Below are 19,141 nucleotides of genomic sequence, written 5' to 3'. Positions count from 1 at the left end.
CATTTTTTTAGGGGATCATACAACTGTTATCCCAATCCATACACACATCAATTGTGTAAAGCGCACTTGTACATCGTTTCTCAATTCCCTGGGAATTTTGTTGCTTTGTTCCCCTTGCTGTTCTGTTCCACGCCCTTAGTGTTTTGCCTCGGTGTGGTGGGATCAGATCAGGTGGAATTCCCACTGTCTCCAGGGTTGTTCCCTGTTAGGGCTATGGGCCATCTGGTCCTTTCTGTGGACTGGCTGCTCTGAGCGGGAATACCGTCTTCAAGGCCTGGTGGGCCAGGATGTGCTCCACTCTCTCCTCCTCCCCCTTCATCTGCTCCCGTGTGCTCTGATCAGACATACCCCTCTCCCAGAGCTGCAGATTCAGTGCTGTCCTCTGAAATAAATTCGTCTGGGGGGAGAGGCAACTGTCCACATAGTTGGGATTGGGGCCGGCCCCTCAGGCCTCTCCACTGGTTCCCTACTCCATGCTGGCCTGTTGCATTCACATCTTGGAGCACTAGGTTGAAGTCTGGTCCCTCTTTCCCTGTGGAGATATAAACAACACCCTCCCCTAGGGTGGGTTAGTGCCCTGTGCCCCGTTACCCATTTCTTTTTTTCCTCTCCCCTCCCCCCCTTTTTAGTTGGCTACCATATGTATCCCTGGATTTGGTCTGGCCCCTGCCATACTACCTGGTCCTCACCCCAGGAATGTAAACTCATTTTTAAGATGTCAAATTTAAGATTGTTTAATCCCTTCAGAAGTTTCTAAGTGACTCAAATGAATATGAAGATACAAATCACATTTGACCTGTCTGGGTGACTCATCTTCTTAATTGTAACAACACTGTATACTTGTGTACATGTTCTTTAAATGAATTCATATAGCGCAAAGGGTGAATTTCTATAATATTCACCCTTAATTATTAATCAAGAGAACCTATTTTAATCAGTTGTAGTACTTGTTTCAGGACCCCTGGTGGTGTCGTGCTGCTGTCTGTAAGGTCAGCAGTTCTAACACACCAGCTGCTCTGTGGGAGAAAGATGAGGCTGTCCACTTCTATAAAGATATAGTCTCAGAAACCCTAGGGAGCAGTTCTACCCTGTTCTATAAGGTTGTATGGGTCAGAATCAACTCCGTGGCAGTGAGGTTATTTTGTCAGGTTTGGTGGTACTTGATTTTTGCATCTTATTTTAGTAAAATTAAGTCCTTTTTTTAAAAATTAAAAGACCATTTTATTGAGGGCTCTTACAGATTTTATAACAACCCATGCATCAATTGTATCAAGCATATTTGTACATAAGTTGCCATCATTATCTTCTAAACATTTACTTTCTATTTGAGCCCTTGGCATCAGCTTCCACGAGCTTTTTTCCCCCCCTCTAGTTCTTCTTTTTTTTAAATCGTTTTATTAGGGGCTCATACAACTCTAAAATTAATTACTTAAAGGAAAATCAATCCATTTTTTAGGGCATATTTATACTGAGGAAGGTGGACAGATTAAACTCTCGGGGGTGGGGATGGGGCAGAAAAAATTATCATAAAATTGTGATTATCTTACAATGTCCTCCAAGTAGAATTTTCCATAAAAGTGGTCATGCACATTCCTTTGTCTTTGTAATAAAAGAATTAAAATGACCTAATGCAAGTTTACTATAGAACCTTCCAGATGTTTTAAAGACAAGTGATATGTACACCTACAACTTGTCAGACATTCTGTTTTAGTGCATGATCTTATTAAAATACATAAAAGTGTAAGATATGACAAAATAAAAATTTCTAAATTATCAAGGGTTCATGAGGGAGGGGGATGTAGATAGCTGATACCAAGGGCTCAAGTAGAAAGCAAATGTTCTGAGACTAATGAGGGCAACAAATGTACAAATGTGCTTAACATACAATGGATGGATGTATGGATTGTGATGAGCCCCCAATAAATGATTTGTAAAAAATGGATGTTATAAGAGCTGTAAGAGCCCCAATAAAACGACTTATTAAAAATTTTAAAGTCAAACAAAACAAAAAAACCACATAAAAGCAGGACTGACTGGAAATCCAGGCTAGTCTTTTTAGATATGTGACCGCTGTGATCATCATTTCCATCACTAAGAACCAGACATGGTGCTCTGGTGATGCTGCTGCATACTGTTGGACTTCTCCCTGCAAGTGTGGTGGTTCAAATCCACTAACCACCCTGCAGAAGAGGAGCCTTTCTGTTTCCCTAAAGACAGACAGCCTGGGGAACTCACAGGGGCAGTTTTTACCCTCCCCTCGAAGGGCACTCAGTAGCAATTGACTCACTGGCAATGGGTTTAGATTTTGTTGTTGTTATTAATTAATGAAACTCCGGTTAGCACTCAATCTGGCCAGCTTAAACATTTTTTAAACGTGTGCATCTCTTCAGTGCTTTTTTGGGTTGGATTTTAGTACAGGCTATAGAAGTGTTGCACCCCCCAGCCCCACCCCCCAATTACACCAACCATGCTATTTTTGCCATGGCCTCTGACCAGAACAGTTGGGGAAATTTCCCAGATGCTAATCAGGGGCCCAGTGCAGTAAAAGGAGGAAGCCCTCTGGTTTTCCATTGGCGTTCACCCGTCTCTCCCACTGGTTTCCCATAAAGAGGAACGAGTGAGGCGTGCTCACAGGGCAGCTTTTATGGTGTACCTAGCCCCACACCAATGGCAGGTGCAGGCCCCGACATTGCTTCCCAGCCAGATTTGGAAATATGCGTGTGCACCGTAAGTCCCCGGTCCTCAGCATACGGCGGCTCCCTCACTGGATAGGGTCAGGCTGCGCTACTACACTGTCACTGCTGTGACTGGACAATAGGGAAGTCTGACCACGCTGAGGACGAGAGTCCAGAATTAGCCACAGCAGAGAAGAGGATGAGGCCCAGGCAGCTGCTGTGAGCAGCACGGTGTAGCCTTGGACCCAACACTGCCTGGGTGGATGTGGTCAGAACTGGGACAAAGCAGACCTGGGGCCTGCTCTTCCCTCTTCACCAAGCAAGCCCCTCTGATTTCTCCACGTCTCAGTGTTATCTGCTAAATCAAAAGCGGGCTCTTTGTTCCACTCAGCTTGTGTTTTACCTGGTTCACTCATGATGATGTAGCATCGGGACTGGTGCTCGTCATTTTCTGCCTTGCAATGGAGGTCTGTGAGCTCCCCCCACCCCACCCCACCCCACCCCCCAAAAAAGGGTAAACATCACTTCTATTTAAGTTTTCTTCTTCAGGAGGAAAAACAAACCACGAGAACTCAGATAGCTCCTGAGATGTCACTATACTTTTTCATGCCCCATTTCTTTCTCTGGGGTGAATGCTCCTCCTTTAAAACGATTTTCTCTGGCCCTCATTGCAAAACAATTTTTTTTCCAGTAGCATTATTCCCTTCCACCCGCTTTAATAGGGGTATTTTACATTCTTCTCTGTATGGTGACCTCCCCAAGGGAGGGATTTCATATGTATCTTTGCATCTGCTGCTAAGATTAGTAAAGCACTGTAGCCTTCCACCAAAGCAGGGTGCATTGTAGCAATGCCATTGAAAAATCTGTTTTTGTTTATCCAATAGAGTGATTAGACGACACCATATTTGTCATTGACCCGCACTTGTTGCATGCTATGGAGTTGGTTCCAACTCAGAGCGATGCTCCAGGGCAACTGCCCCACAGGGTTTCCTGGGCTATAGTCTTTCCAGGAGCACACTTTTAGGTCTTTCCTCCTGCAGAGACACTGGTGGGTTTGAACTACTGACTTTGGTTGGCAGCCAAGTGCTTTAAGCTTCGCACTACCAGAGCTTATTGATTTCCATGTAGAGGATCAAAACCAAGGCAACCTTCCCTTTTCCAACCACTCAAATCCAAACCCACAGCTGCCGGTTGACCCCCATCACTGGTCTGAGTAATCGCCGTGTGAGTCAGTGGGTGGAGAGCTCTGTGAGGTTAGGGCAGGGCCCAGAGGAAAGATGCTGGAAGGCGGCGTCTGCAGACCTAACTATAATTTGGTTTGTCCTCTACCTCAGTCCGCTTGTTTTCAAGATGTTGAGAAGAAACTACAAAAGCTCTCTGAAAAGTGTAAAAGTATTGTACAGCCACAAGGTGCTATTACTCCCAGTAGTAAAGAATTAGAATAACGTTTTATGGCGGTTGTTGTTTGGCACTGTTAAGTACTATTTACTCCCCAAATAAGAGCCATATGCTTGTGTGCCACTCTCTCACAGGTATGAGCTAGGAGCTGCTCTGTTCATTGGATGGGCGGGAGCATCACTCTGCATAATTGGTGGTGTCATATTTTGCTTCTCAATATCTGACAACAACAAAACACCCAGGTATGGAAAACAAACATTACCTGCAAAAGCAAAACAAAATAGTGCTGTTCTACATGGAAGTCAAACTACGTAGCTCAGAAGATTCTCAGAGACCTCAAACCCCCGGTCTTGGGGAATGTTAGGAGTAAAGCTAATGGAAGCAAAATAAACAAAGCAGTTGATCCTTTCTACCATCTAAAGCTGTTTCTGAGTTGAGACACTGCATTTGAAAGTTGGTACGCTCTTCTATTAATGATGAGTTGTGTGGGGTACGGGCCCTAGAGAAGTCAGAAACAAAATCAACAACTACCTTAAAAGCACAGGTCTCAAGATGAGGGCATATTCTTTATGTGGTGCCCCTGGGTACATGGCTAACATGCTCAGCTGCTAAACAATAGGTTGGGAGGTTAGTCTATCCAGAGGTCCTTCAGAAGCAAGGCCTGGCAATCTGCTTCCAGAAAACCCAGCCAATGTAAACCTTACAGTGAACGTACAGTTCTACTCTGACAGAGCCGGAATCTAGACAGCAGCTGGGTCCTTAAAAGCATCCCTCCGTATAGCCACACCATCATTTCACAGAGGAAGGAAGTGATGAGGGTCCCTAAGTTCTTAGGTCCCAGGAGGATACGTTTGTAAAGGCAATTTTGAAGAACAATGAATGAACAAGTGAATAAGCCAGGAGTTTCTTCTGCAGAGAGTTTGTTACTTAACCTAGAAAGGACGATACTTCTTGGGCTGAAGGGAGAGCTTAATGAAAAGTAATCAGGAGAAGGTTTAGACTTAACTATTTACAGAATTAGAGGAAACGGTTTTCTGAACTTTGCTGTTGTTCTTGTTGCACCAAAAGGTAGATTATAATTACCAACCAGTCGTCCTTTTTCACATTTTTCCTTTCAGAATGGGATATGCATACAACGGGGCCACATCAGTCCTGTCTTCTCGGACCAAGTACCATGGTGGAGAAGGAGACTTTAAAACCACAACCCCTTCCAAACAGTTTGATAAAAATGCTTATGTGTAAAAAACCAACACTGCAAGCTGTATCTTGAGTTTGTTATTAAAAGTGAACTGTTCACAGGATGATTCCAGCAAGGTCCTCCTATAATTAACACTCAAAACGACTTAAAAAAAATGAATTGGATGAATTCGCTAATTGTGTGGGGGTAAATGTTACGTAGTTACATACTAATTATCTTCTGTTGTGGCTTTCTATAAAAAATAAACAGGTTCTTTACAGGACTTCACCTTCGTGATTCATACATTGAATTCTCTGCCCTTCTCTCCTAAATTGTTTTTCATTCATATATTAAAGTTCTGTAAGTAGTGGAGTCTTGTAATAATATGAGGGCAACCTGAGACTATTCCTCAGGAAGTGTACAGGTTCAATGGATCTATTCCTGGCTGCAGGAGCCTGCTTTTGCTCTTAGACCTCTCTGACTTGACTATTAATTCACTGTGGTAAGTGCTGAAGGAAAGTGGCACAGCAGCACTGAACTGTTGTGCTCTCTCATTTCCCCTTCACACTTAAGTAACTGCTTCAGCTTCTCTTATCCAGAAAGCAGAGTTCTGAAGCAGTGCATGAGCTGAGCTCAGCACTGGTAACGGTCGGCTTTGGAACTCAGGAAAGAAATCCTGGAGTCTGCATGGCACCTTCCTCCCTCAGAACTGTTGAGCCAAGGTCCAAGCTACCCCCCATATCCTGTATAGGAAAGGAATCGGGTCATTGAGACATACCATTTTCCCTGTCACGTTAGCTGCTCCCATGATTTCTGAACAAAGAAAAGATGTATTCCCCGAGCCAGCCCTTTTAGACCATGTGCACACCGGCTGTGGTAGCCACAATGAAGGGAGCACTGCTCCAAACACTTTACACACCTGGAGTCACCTAATCTTCACAGCCGCCCTATGAGGTAAACACTAGGATTATTCTGAACTTACAGTGAGGAAACTCAAGCCAAGAGTTTAGGTAACTTGCTATAGTCAGTGACTAAATCAGGACTTCAAACTTGGGCAAAATAAAATAAGCAGTTTTAAGCTTTGGACAAGACTTGACATCTGGGTTACCTAGGCTTAAGAACTTTTCCATCACTAAGCACTGCATGGGTGACTATTAAGTATTTTTGAAGCATCAAAGAGTTAAAAAGAAAATCACATTGTGATTGAACTATTGAATTGTGTGATATGTGAACTATATGCTAATAAAACTCTTTTTTAAAAAAGCAAACCACATCATTTTCCCTGTGAAAAGAAAAAGAAATGGACAAGCTATTTTTAAAAAGCCCCCAAATCTAAATCTGTAACATGGCAATCTTTGAAATGTCTTTCCCACAGATACAAACTGACAGAAAGGGTAAAAGACAGCCAGTGTGTGAACAGGGCTGTGTTTTCAATAATAATCATCATTTTTTTCATTGAAAGCTCAACTGGAGATTAATTCCAGGAGGAGAAATAGTGGTCTAAAGAAAAGAGAAAACCCTAATTTTGTAATTACTAGATTAAAATTATAGCACCAAATAATAAACTGAACACTAGACGTTTACTATACTGAAGTACTAACTTTACATTTGTGTTTACTTTGAGGTTTGTCCCAACTCCCCACCCTCCCCATTCAGCAGGGAAGGAGCAGTCACAGAACTTGGAATGGAGTGTCCCATTGGAATATCTCTGGCCAATTTTAAAACCTGTCACATTTGGGGGGATGAGCATTTATGACAGTAACTATATTTCAAAGTCCTAGTTAAAGGAACTAATAGTGCATCTTAAGGGTGGCTCATAAAGAAATAAATCACGGATTGAATGGATCTGTGCACCCTGAGTGGCGCTTGTGCCCTCTTTGGGATGTGTGGTGATTCTTCTCTTTGGGACTCTGAAAATTTGCTGTGGCATTTATTAAAGCTTCTAGAAACATGTGTATAAGGTTAGTACGTTCGTATAAAATGTCCCCTCTGGAAAGCTGTATGGGTTTTTAGAAGAGTAAGGGATAGGCTTCAAATAAAAGATCCTGGAAAGGTGAAGAAACAGATTCATTCAAACGCATTAGCTCAGGATGATGTCCGACACTCAGTACCAAAGGAGGCTTCTCCTGTAGCACAGCCCCTTCACAGTTTAACTCAGAAATCGGTCTCCTCTTCTCTAGTAATTCAGCCACAGTCACAATGGGTGCCATGGAGGCCTTTACTTCGGGGTATTACAAAATAAAAAGAGACCCAAACCCACCAAAAGGTACCTTTTTGTTAAAATGCTGCTTTTGGGGGAAACAGTGCAGATAGTACCACAAAATATCAGAATGAAAAAAAAATGGTTTATACGAATCTTTTGACCTTTGACAATGTCATTAGTCAACAACATAACTAAAAAAATCAGTTCTGAGGTATTTTATAATATGGGTTTAACATTAAAACTTTAAAAAATGAAACGTCTACATACACATACAAATTAAGGAATGATCCAAATCTTTCCTATTCATATTCTGATAAACTAATCGGCATTTAAAATGGCTACATTTTTATTCATGGAGTATCCAAAGTAAAGATTATTCTGCTGGAAATAGTAGTTTAAGTTTTAAATAATCTTTTTTTTTTTACATTAAAAATTATTTTATTGGAGGCTGTTACATTAAATAATCATTTTAAGACCAACATGCTCACGATGGCATTTTATGACAATACCATGGGAAAATGTGTTTCAAATGAGCCCAGCAAGACTACTTTCCATATGAAAAATAACCAGTCTACTCTGAAACTTTCACTGATTCCACTAATTAAACTTTAAAGTTACTAGCAGAATTTTATAATACTTCCAGTAGGTGACTACTTATATAAGTAGATGTTGTTGTTGTTTTTTAAAAAAGTTTTAATAATACAAAGCAAAACCTGGTGGAATCAAGTAAGGGGGAAATAAATCACTAAACATTAGTTGAAAAAAACACTTAACACTAGAGTACCATTCTGAAGGAAAAAACGTTTTTATGACTTCAAGGACATGTTATTTTTCGGCAGCAGACATCTTCAACACATTTATCTGCTTTAAAAAAACTGTAGCCAACTTGCGTTTCCATACTGTATTGGTACCATTAAAGAGATCCTTGTTCTCTGCGTCCGTCCGCTTCCTTGTTATTGTGGGCAATACTGTGGGGCGTCAGTGTTAATAGTCGTATATGCAGGTCACTTGAAAGACACCGAAACACCATGGGCTTCTGGAAGAACCTTCTGACACTTGCAATTTTAGACATCGGAAGAGTCACTCCAGTCAGTCACCATTACTAAACTGCTTTTTAAAGTGCTTAATCCATTTTCCAGAAGTCCTGTGAGGTTAGAAAGAGGATAATTAAACACTGCCAGGTCTGTAAAAACCTAAAATTTCATAGTCTAAGCTATTGCTCTGTGCCTGAAACTGTTCATTAATCCACTCTGAGCCACTGCACATTGGAGAGGTGCTCATAGTTCAGAAACCAAAATCAAACCCATTGCCATGGAGCCAATTCTCACTCATAGTGCCTCTAGGGTAGAATTGACCCCACAGAGTTCCAAGACTAAAAGTACAGACGCACACAATCCTGAGGTGGGTGTGAACCGGTGACCTTTCAGTTAACAGCGGAATGTTTACTCACTGCCAGCAAGGAGACACATTTAACTACTTAAAGTGGATCTTCTAAGCCAAATCTCTAACTCCTACCCAAACGACCTCTTCTGGCACGGGTCTGGGTAAAAAGGTAGAGAAAAACACTGGTAGCTGCGAGTAACTGTTAACAGGGTTCATTGCCATTGCCATCCTGCTGGGTCTAAGATGAACCCTCTGGAAGTAGGAGATAGTTATCTCACTACCAGCAGAAGTCACAGAGCTGGAGCCTTCTGGTTGAGGCTTACAGAGGAGTGGACTGCCCTTTGAGCATCTATTGGGAGCCTTCAAAAATTCCTTAACACGGACATACTGAAGAACTCTATTCTGAGTATTTCCACCTGAATTGTAACAACTTAGTAACTTCCTCTGAATTGTAACAACTTAGTAACTTCCTCAATAAACCCTCTAATCAAGAGCATCGTGTATGAGTTCTGTGTAGCCATTGCACTGCATTATGGAACCTAGAATTGGATAGGCTTGAAGGAGAAAGAGCACACTACTAAACACCAGTGCTCGCAGTCGATTCTGACTCAAAGCAACCATGTAGGGCAAAGTAGATAGAACTGCTCCATGGGGTTTCCCAGACTAAAACCTTTATGGGAGCTGACAGCCTCAGCCTTCTCCCTCAGAGTGGCTGGAAGGTCTGAATGTACAACCTTTGGTTAGCAGCCCAATGCCTAGCCTACAATGCCACCAGTGCTCAATATAATAAGGAAATATGAACAGCCCTAGAATTATAAAACCAAAAAGGAAGAATATGCTCAGCATATTAGAAACGGAAATAAATTCAAGCCCCGAGTTTCAACACTGAATGATTCTACAGACAAAATATTGAATGATGCAAGAAGCATCACAAGAAGATGGACATAGAATGCCTGGTGGGGTCTCATCAAGTGCAATGCAGCTGAGAAAAAGTACTGAGAACAGAGTGAAGGTCGAACATGATAGTGGACAGGAGGAAAGTAAAACGAAATAGTGGAAAGAATTAGGAGGCAAAAGGCATTTATAGAGGTATGAATACAGATATGCATATATGTAAATATATTACTATACAGTGATATGGATATAGGTTTATGCACATATATTTAAATGTTAACTATTAAGGTAGCAGATGGGCATTGGGTCTCTACTCAAGTACTCTCTCCACGCAAGAACACTTTGTTCTAATAATGTGGCATTCTGTGATGCTCACCTTCCCGACAGGATCGCTGAAGTCAAAATGGGTGCATAAGCAAATGTGGCGAAGAAAGCTGATAGTGCCCAGCTGTTAAAAGATATAGCATCAGGGGTCTTAGAGATCTTAAGTTAAACAAGTGGCCATCTAGCAGGGAAGCAACAAAGCCCACATGGATGAAGCATAACAGCCTGTGTGATCATGAGGTGTCGATGGGATCAGGTATTAAGCAACAGAAGATCCAAACAAATATATTGATGCAAACAATGGGGGTCAGAGTAGAGACCCAAAGCCCCAAAGACAATTGGACAGCCCATCACAGAAGGGTCACAAGGAACAAGTCAGCCAGGGTGCAGCATAGCACCAATGGAACATACAACATTCCTCTAGTTCTTTAATGCTGGCCCCCAGACCCCCAATTATCATGATCCAGATCTACCTTACAAATCCAGCTAGACCAGAGCAAGTACGCTGGTACAGATAAGAGCTCTCAGATAAGAGCTCTCGACATGGAATCCAGGACAGATAGAACACTCAGGAACAGTAATGGGAGTAATGATATCACGAGGGTAGAGGGAAGGTGTGGGGAGAAAGGGGAGAAGGGGAACTGATTACAATGATCGATGTATTAACACTCACCCCACCAACCCCAACCCCCAGGGACAAACAACAGAAAGTGGGTGAAAGCTGAAAGCGATCAGTGTAAGATATGACAATAATAATAATTTATCATTTATCAGGGGTCCGTGAGGGTGGGAGAGTGAGGGAGGGAGAGAAAAAAAGAGAAGTTGATACCAAGGGCTCCAGCAGAAAGAAAATGGTTTGAAAATGATGATGGCAAAAACAAAACAACAACAACAAAAAAAGAAAATGATGATGGCAACATATGTACAAATGTGTTTGACACAATTGATGTATGGATTGTTATAAAAGCTGTAAGAGCCCCCGATAAAGTGATTTATTAAAAATAGAAGCTCTAAGAGCTCCCAATAAAATGATTTATCAAAAATAGAAGCTGTAAGAGCCCCCAATAAAATGATTTATTAAAAATGGAAGAGGAAGAGGGAAAGAATAGAGCCACTGTTCCAAAAAACTTTCCAGCATTTCAGGAGGTAGTATTAAGTGTTAAGCAAGAACCAATGGTGCTGAAGGAAGTCGTTCAAGCTGCACTGAAAGCATTAGCCAGGCTCGAGGAATTGGCAGAATAATCAGGCTCCAGGAACTGGCATTATACCCATTGAAATGCTTCAACACTCATCTGTTATACTGAATGTAGAAGACAACTACTTGGCCAAGTGCCTGGAAGAGATCCATATTTACAAAGAAATTTATAAACATAATTCCAAAGAAAGGTGAGCCAACAGAAGGTGACTATAAAATCTCGCTATGAGCAGCCACAACTCTAGGACACCCTCCCAGCTCACCAATGCAGGCAGCAGGCAGAAGAGAATAAAGCTGAAATGCCAGGTAGGGATTAAGTGCTAACAGATTTGGTGTGGTAGATGAAGTACATTTTAAATGTATAGTGCATTTTGAAAAGTGCCTTGATTGTGAGCCCCTGAGAAAGTGCTGTGTGGAGAATGCCCTTGAGTTTGACTCCAGGGACGTTTCCTTCAAGGGGCAGTGGGCCCTGGCACTGAACAAACAGTCCCACACTCGGCCCTGTGCACCTGACAGAGTTAGCATCAGCTAAGCATGGTCTTACAGTTGTCAACTATGAGACAACTCAACGTTTAGACACAGCACAAACACCTTAATGATGGGTACAGAACAAGAGGCGAATGTCATCATCTGACCGCATGCAAGTCAAGACAGGGCAGACGTGCTGGTGGGGCAAGGCAAGCAGGCAGGGCCAGAACAGGGCAGAGTTGCAAGAGATACTGCAGAAATGGAGAGAGCAGACGCAGGGCCCTCCATGCCCTCATTTAATGTTGCAAAGAGAGGTAAGGAAGCGGTGAAGAGGGGGGACGACAGGGGTGGAGGGAGGTGAAGATGCACCAGATCCTTACATATCTTAGTTGGACACCCGTGAGCAACGTGGAAAGTTGATGAATCAAGAAGTAGTATAGTTCTGACTGGGGTCCCAACAGTTGATCCCAGGTAGAATGGGACCAATTTTTACTGGGAAAAGCCAAAGCCAAATGGAAACAAAGTAAGACAGAGCACAGAGAACTGCCCAAGACCATCTGTCCTCTTGAGACATTCTAATCCTAGAGTCAGGTTTATCTCCCATGGTTACTGTTAGCGAAAAAGCACAGTGCCCACAACATAAGGGGCATCTTAAGATCAAGGAGCCCAGGTGGCATCATGGTTATGAGATGGGCTGGGATCTGCAAGGTTGGAAGGTCAAAACCACCAGCCACTTCACTCTGCCAGAGAAAGATGGCGCTTTCTACTCCCGTAAAGCTTTACAGCCTCAGCAATCTGCAGGGGGCAGTCCTCCCTTCTCCTAGAGCAGCGGTTCTCAACCTTCCTCATGCTGCTCAATCTTTCATACAGCTCCGCATGCAGTGGTGACCCCAACCATAACATTATTTTCATTGCTACTTCATAATTGTAATGTTGCTACTGTTATGAATAGTCATGTAAATATCTGATATGCAGGATGTATTTTCCTTGTTACAAATTGAACATAATTAAAGCATAGTGATTAATCACCAAAACAATATGCAATTCTATATTGTGAAATATTTATTTCTAATGACAAATAAATGAAATGTTGTCTTGAAGCAGGGTGTAGCATGGGTAACAGTCTTCACGCCGGGTCCTCGTTTTTGGCCGCATCTGCATGTGGGAGCACCTGCCTGGAGAGGACAGAGGAGCGGCGTCTCGGTTCCTAAGACCATCGGAAATAGGTGTCTTCCGGTGGTCTTAGGTGACCCCTGTGAAAGGGTCTTAAACCCCAAAGGGGTTGCGAGCCACAGGTTGAGAACCAATGTCCTACAGGTCACTAGGAGTCAGCACATTGACTTGATGGCAGTGAATTTGGTTTTGTTTGGGACCCTTAAAATCACTGTCCTCCTTAAAAACTATCATCATGAGACTAGAAGGTCCACACTGACTCAAAAGCAACGATGAGAAGAAACTCGGACAGGAGACTGCCTACGATGCTGCAAAGAGAACCTTTCTTGGAAGGTAAGGACAGACTCACGGAGCCTGCAAATTAATACATGAAAAATGTAAGAACAGTTTCATTCAAGGATAAGATCCGATATTTTCACTTCTATGGGCCATCAGTGAAAGGAATAAACATTTCATTTATAGGCATTTTCAAAGATAAGGCAAGAAGATTTTTTTAAAACTGAAGATTAAGCCTGACATTAAGCAAAAATGATTAGTAAATATATGTTGGGACATATCTGGCCCATATTTTAAAGTAATATAAAAAAGCACCAGGCTCTTTGCTCTATCAATCGTTTTTTTGTCTGGTGGCATATTAGTGTAGCTACCGTAGGTATTTATGAAGGTAACCTACAAATAACTGGAAGACGGACTGAGCTTTGACTAGGCAGCAAAGTAGCTGACCTTGTCCCTTTGGTCTCGTAGGCTTAGGTGCATCCCAGGCATTTGCAATGTGCATTGAATTTGGTTCATTCTTCACAACTGGAGGTGGTTCTTTGATATCCTTCTCAATTGCTTTCCCCAGGGCTTTGTCCTCTTCTAAGGATGATATGTCCCAGTCATCATCATCCACATCTGTGCACTGGAAGAAAGAAATGGAAAATCATATTTCTTACAGAAAAAGCATGGCTTAAAACCTGTAAGCAAGGTTTCAAGGTAGAATTGGGATCATGATAGTGGGGGGTGGGGGGCGGAGTGTTTAAGAACTAGAGGAAGGTTGTGAATTTCATTAATGCTACACTGCACCCTGAGTGACTCATCTCCTCTCCACTACCCCTCTGCAAGGGATGTTCAGTCCCAATTCTACCTTGCAAACCTGGTTAGACCAGAAGATGCACAACAGTGCAGATGGGAACTGGAAACACAGGGAATCCAGGACAGACGAACCTTTCAGGACCAGTGGTGAGAGTGGTGATACCAGGAGGGAAGGTGGGGTAGAAAGGGGGAACCAATTACAAGGATCTACATATAACCTCCTCCCTGGGGGATGGGCAACAGAAAAGTGGGTGAAGGGAGACGCTGGACAGTGTAAGATATGATAGAATAATAATTTATAAATTATCAAGGGTTCATGAAGGAGCGGGGAGCAGGGAGGTAAGTGGGTGGTGGAAATGAGGTGCTGATTCCAGGAGCCTAAGCGGAAAGCGAGAGTTTTGAGAATAATGAGGGCAATGAATGTGTAAGTGCGCTTTACACAATTGATGTATGTGTGGATTGTGATGAGTTGTATGAGCCCCAATAAAATGATTAAAAAAAACAAAAAACAAAAAAACCTGTAAGCACTTTGCTGGTTAGACTGAACTTCTACTGGGAAACTCCAGTAGACGTTACTCCTGCCACTGAACACAATTTATTCATCAGTCTTTGCTTTGAAAGCCAGGGGAACCACATCGTTTTCATTTTTGGACATGGAAATGGGTGTTTCCAGCTCTACCAATCATGATTCTAGAAAACACCCAAGCCACTACATTGCAAACATATGAAGCCAAAGGTTTCCAAACAATAGGAGATGGAACGGCTCTGGGGCTCTTAGACCTCGGTGACAGGGAACACAGGAAAATCTAACCATGGGGAAATCACAAAAGACTTGGGGTGGCGGTGGGAGGGTGGGGGAGGGTGGTGGTGTTTCTACAACACCCTTCCCAAAGGAACAAACACTTGCTCTTTCTGAACCGACACATGACTTTGTCATCTATGGCTTCTGTGTCACGAACAGCACTAGTGAATAAACGTAGTTTTACAAAATGCTCTGGATTCCATAGCTCTCACTGCCATCCAGTTGATTCAGACTCAGAAGGGCCCAATGGGGCAGGACAGAACTGTCCCTGTGGGTCCAAGACTAACCCTTTACGGGAATAAAAGGCCTCATCTTTCTCCCAGAGGAGTGGCTGGTAGTTTCGAACTGCTGACCTCTTGGTTGGCAGCCCAATTCGTAACCACTATACCACTAGGGCTCCTCAGGATTCCATAGAGGAGGATAAAGATGACGCCTAATTTAAGTGAAAAAAGTAAGACCTGGTGAACATCTTTAAGCTAGTCCCAGAAATACAGAGGGAGAATGTGACCCACAGAAACCGCTTCTGATGACATGGGTGTTGAAACTGCCTTGCCTCTAACACAGGCTCCGCCCTCCCTTCCTTCATACATCTATCTGAAACATTCCTCTACTGACTCGACCCACGAGCAGGACAAGGTCAGAAAACGCCACAGTTCAATTCAAGGTCACAACAGGGTAGCAGAAAAGTCCCTGACCGGAATCCAGACCCCAAGGAATGTGCCATGAGCTCTTTGTCCCAGGCATCTCCTATCTGTAATATCAAGTGATACACAGGAGACGCAATTCTGAAACCTGCACGGCAGCATATGCATAAGAAGCATATTTCTAGTTACTGCTCCAGTATCATGGATGGAGAGGAGAAATGCAATACTTACAACGATGTAAGGTAGAGATCTTGACCTCTAAAAGCACTAATATTTGCTTTTCATTTCACTATGAAAAATACCGTCATTAAGGTATATTCCTCTTAACTCCATTATTAAAATGAATTTGCCTATATGTATACTAATCAAGGAGAAGGCTTCTCACCTTTAGTTCTTCTTGTAGCTCTTTTTTGATGAATGCCTCGGCAGCATCAATTCTACCAATTGGCCGACTGATGCTTCTGTGACTTGAAACTGTCTTCTCAACTTTTCCAGCTAGTGTTTTAACGGAAGTTCCTGTGATAAAAATGATTTAGTCTGTGACCGGAAAGCATACGTAAGGATCAGCCGACAGACCTGGAATGATCTATTGTGTTTTTGTTATTGTTTTCTTGTTCTGTTTGTTCTATTATGTTTTGTTTTTCCTTTTCTTCTGCCGTATGTTTATCTATATAAGATAGGCAGGACTAACAATCCCGAGGAGAAAACAACAGGACTGATGGTTCTGGGGAGACATGGGAGAAGAGGGGGTGGGTAGGGGGAGTGAGAAGCCAACAAACTCAGAGATAAACGAACAAGAAAACAAGAGATCTAAAATTGATGGTGAGGAGGACGCATAATGCTGGGTGGGGTGTGACCAAGAGCAATGTGTCCGAGAGAAAATACTGAAAGCGAAAGGGAGGGTGAGCATGATAGTGAGATAGGAGGAAGGTGAAAGGAAATAGAGAAAAGAAATAGGAGGCGTTCCGCCTGCCCTTCCAAAAAAATAAATAAATAAATAGGAAGCAAAAGCTATTTATAAAGGTATAGTTATAGGCATGTATATATGCAAATAAGTGTACATTTATAATGAAAGGGATAGAGCCCAATGTACATATATTTATATGTTAGGTATTAAGATAGCAGACAGACTTTGGGCCTCTATTAAGGACTCCATTAACACAAGAACACTTTGTTCTAATAATCTGGTACTCTTTGATACTCACCTTTCCAACATGATCGCTGAAACAAAATGGGTCCATAAGCAAATGTGGTGAAGAGAGCAGATGGTGCCCGGCTATCAAAAGATACAGGGGTCTTAAAGGCTTAAAGTCAAACAAGCGGCCATGTAGCAGGAAAGCAAATAAGCCCACATGGAAGAAGCACACCAGCCTGTGTGATCATGAGGTGTCGATGGGATCAGGCATCATGCATCAAAGAACAAAAAAAAACATATCATTGTGAATGAGGGCGAGCATGGAGTAGAGACCCAAAGCGGCCATCTAGCAGGAAAGCAAATAAGCCCACATGGAAGAAGCACACCAGCCTGTGTGATCATGAGGTGTCGATGGGATCAGGCATCATGTATCAAAAGATCCCAAACAACTACATTAAAGTGAAGGAATGGGGCTGGGGTGGAGACCCAAAGCCCATCTGTAGATAATTGGATATTCCCCCACAGAAGGGTAATGAGAAAAGGATGATTCACCCAAGGTGTACTATAGCACCGGCAAAACACACATCATTCTTCTAGTTCCTGAATACTTCCTCCCCCTACAACCATGACCCAGTTCTACCTTACAAATCTGGCTAGACCGGAGAACACACAGTGGTACATATATGTGCTCTCGACACATGGAGTTCAGGAAAGATAAGCCCCACAGGATCAGTAGTTGGAGTAGCAATATCATGAGGGTAGGGGGATGGCCAGGGTGGGGGAAGGGTGAGAAAGGGGTAACCCATCACAAGATTGAATATATAGCCCATGCACCCCTTCCGCCCCAAAGGGGATGAATAACAGAAATGTGGGTGAAGGGAGACAATGGACAGTGTAAGATAGGAAATAATAATATGTAGTTGATCAAGGATTCACGTGGGTGGAAGGATGGGGGAACAAGGGGGAGAAAGAGGAGCTCATACGAAGGGCTCAAGTAGAAAATGTTTGGGAAATGATGCTGGCAACATATGCTTGGTACAACTGATGTATGGAATGTTATAAGGGCTATAAGAGCCTCCAATAAAATGACTTGGTAAACTCCCTCCTGCTAGGGACCAGGGAAGGGAAAGGCCGTGTTACCAGGCAGAGCACACTGCAGGGTGGATCACTGCACTTGTAGCTCAGTCAAAATGTGACACCTTGTCAGGGATCTCCCTCTTGACCCAGTGTCTAAGTGCTCCCGTTTTCAATAGTTTCTGCTTTGTTATCGATTGGTATTTTTCTTGGTTTCATTGTGTCATTGTTGGACAATTTGTTTGTATTCTGTCTTGATTTTGCTTTCCTTTCTGTACATGAAACCCAGATTACATAAGCCTATAGAGAAAACAGTGGGATCAATAGATTCAAAGGGACATGACAGGGAAGGCTGGCAAGAAATGGGGAGTAACTAACAACAAGGGGTACAAGGAAGAAGAAATATCCTGGAGTTAGGTGTACCAAAGAGTTGCACAACTCTTATGAATGTAGTTGAACTACTGAAATGCAGGATATGCAAACTGCATGTTGGTGACATGGTTAAAACTAATTATTAAACTTTGAAAAATTAATGAGGCAGTTACGGTTTGTAAAAAAATTGTCGCTATCTTCAGTTTTAAAATAACCTCACCAGCTACTTTGAAAGAGTCTTTGCAAACAAAAACTGTTTTATTAGAATAAAGTCAATGGACATGGTTTGGGGTTGAAAGCACTTAGGCTTTCTTATAAGCCATAATCCTTTAGACTTGGAGCTGTAAAACATCTCAGGTAAACCACTGGAAGGAGGGGCTCATTTAAGAGTCTGTAACCAGAAATGAGGAAGCTGCACGATAGAACATACATGGGAGTACTTTCAAAATAGTATTTAACCCTCGGTCCTTCATACTGAGGTGTGAAACCTAGAACCTATTCATTTATACTTCTGCTGGAATAGCACAAGCACAAGACATTTGTTGTGGAACCTGAGTATATGTCTGAGCCTGAGCTTCGCCGATTTAAACTTGGGCTGCCAATGGAAGCACATGCAAATCCGTTCTCTGAGTGGAATCTCAGGGAGGCAGGTTCAGAAGGTTCCCTTCCAGCAGAAATGAGGTGGAAGTGCAGAAAGGAACCCTGGTAGGGCTGTCAGGAAGTGTTGGGTGGCTAACTGCAAGGTTGGAGACTCAGTTGAGGCAACTCCACTTGCTCTCTGTAAGCTGGTGGCTCTCAATCCTGTATCTCTAGCCACTGCCAAAGGTGTGTGTCTGTGTGTGTGTGTGTCAGAGAGAGAGAGAGACAGAGAGACAGAAGGGGGGTGAAAGGGTTAAAAAAAAGATTCATGCAGGGAACCAATCGAGAGGTCTGAGGGGCCAGCCCCAATTCCAACTACAAGGACAGCCCCAGTCCTCGCAGAAGAATTCACTTCAGAGGACAGGACTGAAGCTACAGCTCAGGGAGAGGGGCATGTCTGATCAGAGCACACACAGGAGCAAAGAAGGGGGAAGAAGAGAGAGTGAAACACATCCTGGCCCACCCAGCCTTGAGGATGGTATTCCTGCTCAGAGCAGCCAATGCACAGAGA

The 19,141-nt window shown here is 42.9% G+C and overlaps 2 protein-coding genes across 10 annotated transcripts in view; one reads left to right on the top strand and one right to left on the bottom strand.

Annotated features, from left to right (window-relative positions):
* CLDN10 (claudin 10) overlaps window positions 1-5,533 on the top strand; it is a 173,739-nt gene extending 168,206 nt beyond the window's left edge. For all 3 annotated transcript variants that reach the window (XM_004709767.2, XM_004709766.2, XM_004709765.2), the window contains exons 4-5: window positions 4,208-4,315; window positions 5,192-5,533. In XM_004709767.2, coding sequence (XP_004709824.1) covers window positions 4,208-4,315; window positions 5,192-5,315 — 232 coding nt within the window. In that variant the 3' untranslated portion in view covers window positions 5,316-5,533. The remainder of the gene's footprint in view (window positions 1-4,207; window positions 4,316-5,191) is intronic.
* A 1,917-nt stretch (window positions 5,534-7,450) lies between these two features.
* DZIP1 (DAZ interacting zinc finger protein 1) overlaps window positions 7,451-19,141 on the bottom strand; it is an 88,112-nt gene continuing 76,421 nt past the window's right edge. For 6 of the 7 annotated variants that reach the window (XM_004709764.3, XM_045296364.1, XM_045296366.1 and 3 more), the window contains 3 exons: window positions 15,796-15,926; window positions 13,614-13,791; window positions 7,451-8,597 (listed from right to left, as the gene is read on the bottom strand). In XM_004709764.3, coding sequence (XP_004709821.1) covers window positions 8,518-8,597; window positions 13,614-13,791; window positions 15,796-15,926 — 389 coding nt within the window. In that variant the 3' untranslated portion in view covers window positions 7,451-8,517. Of the gene's footprint in view, window positions 8,598-13,613; window positions 13,792-15,795; window positions 15,927-19,141 lie in introns of those variants that run through there. The other variant, XM_045296367.1, reaches the window with a different exon arrangement.

This window comes from Echinops telfairi, unplaced genomic scaffold, assembly GCF_000313985.2.
Source record: "Echinops telfairi isolate 266 unplaced genomic scaffold, ASM31398v2 ScPeMD7_7405;HRSCAF=8443, whole genome shotgun sequence".
Lineage (NCBI taxonomy): Eukaryota > Metazoa > Chordata > Mammalia > Afrosoricida > Tenrecidae > Echinops > Echinops telfairi.
Note: the sequence above shows the minus strand (reverse complement) of the source record. Positions and strands in the feature narration are given on the sequence as shown.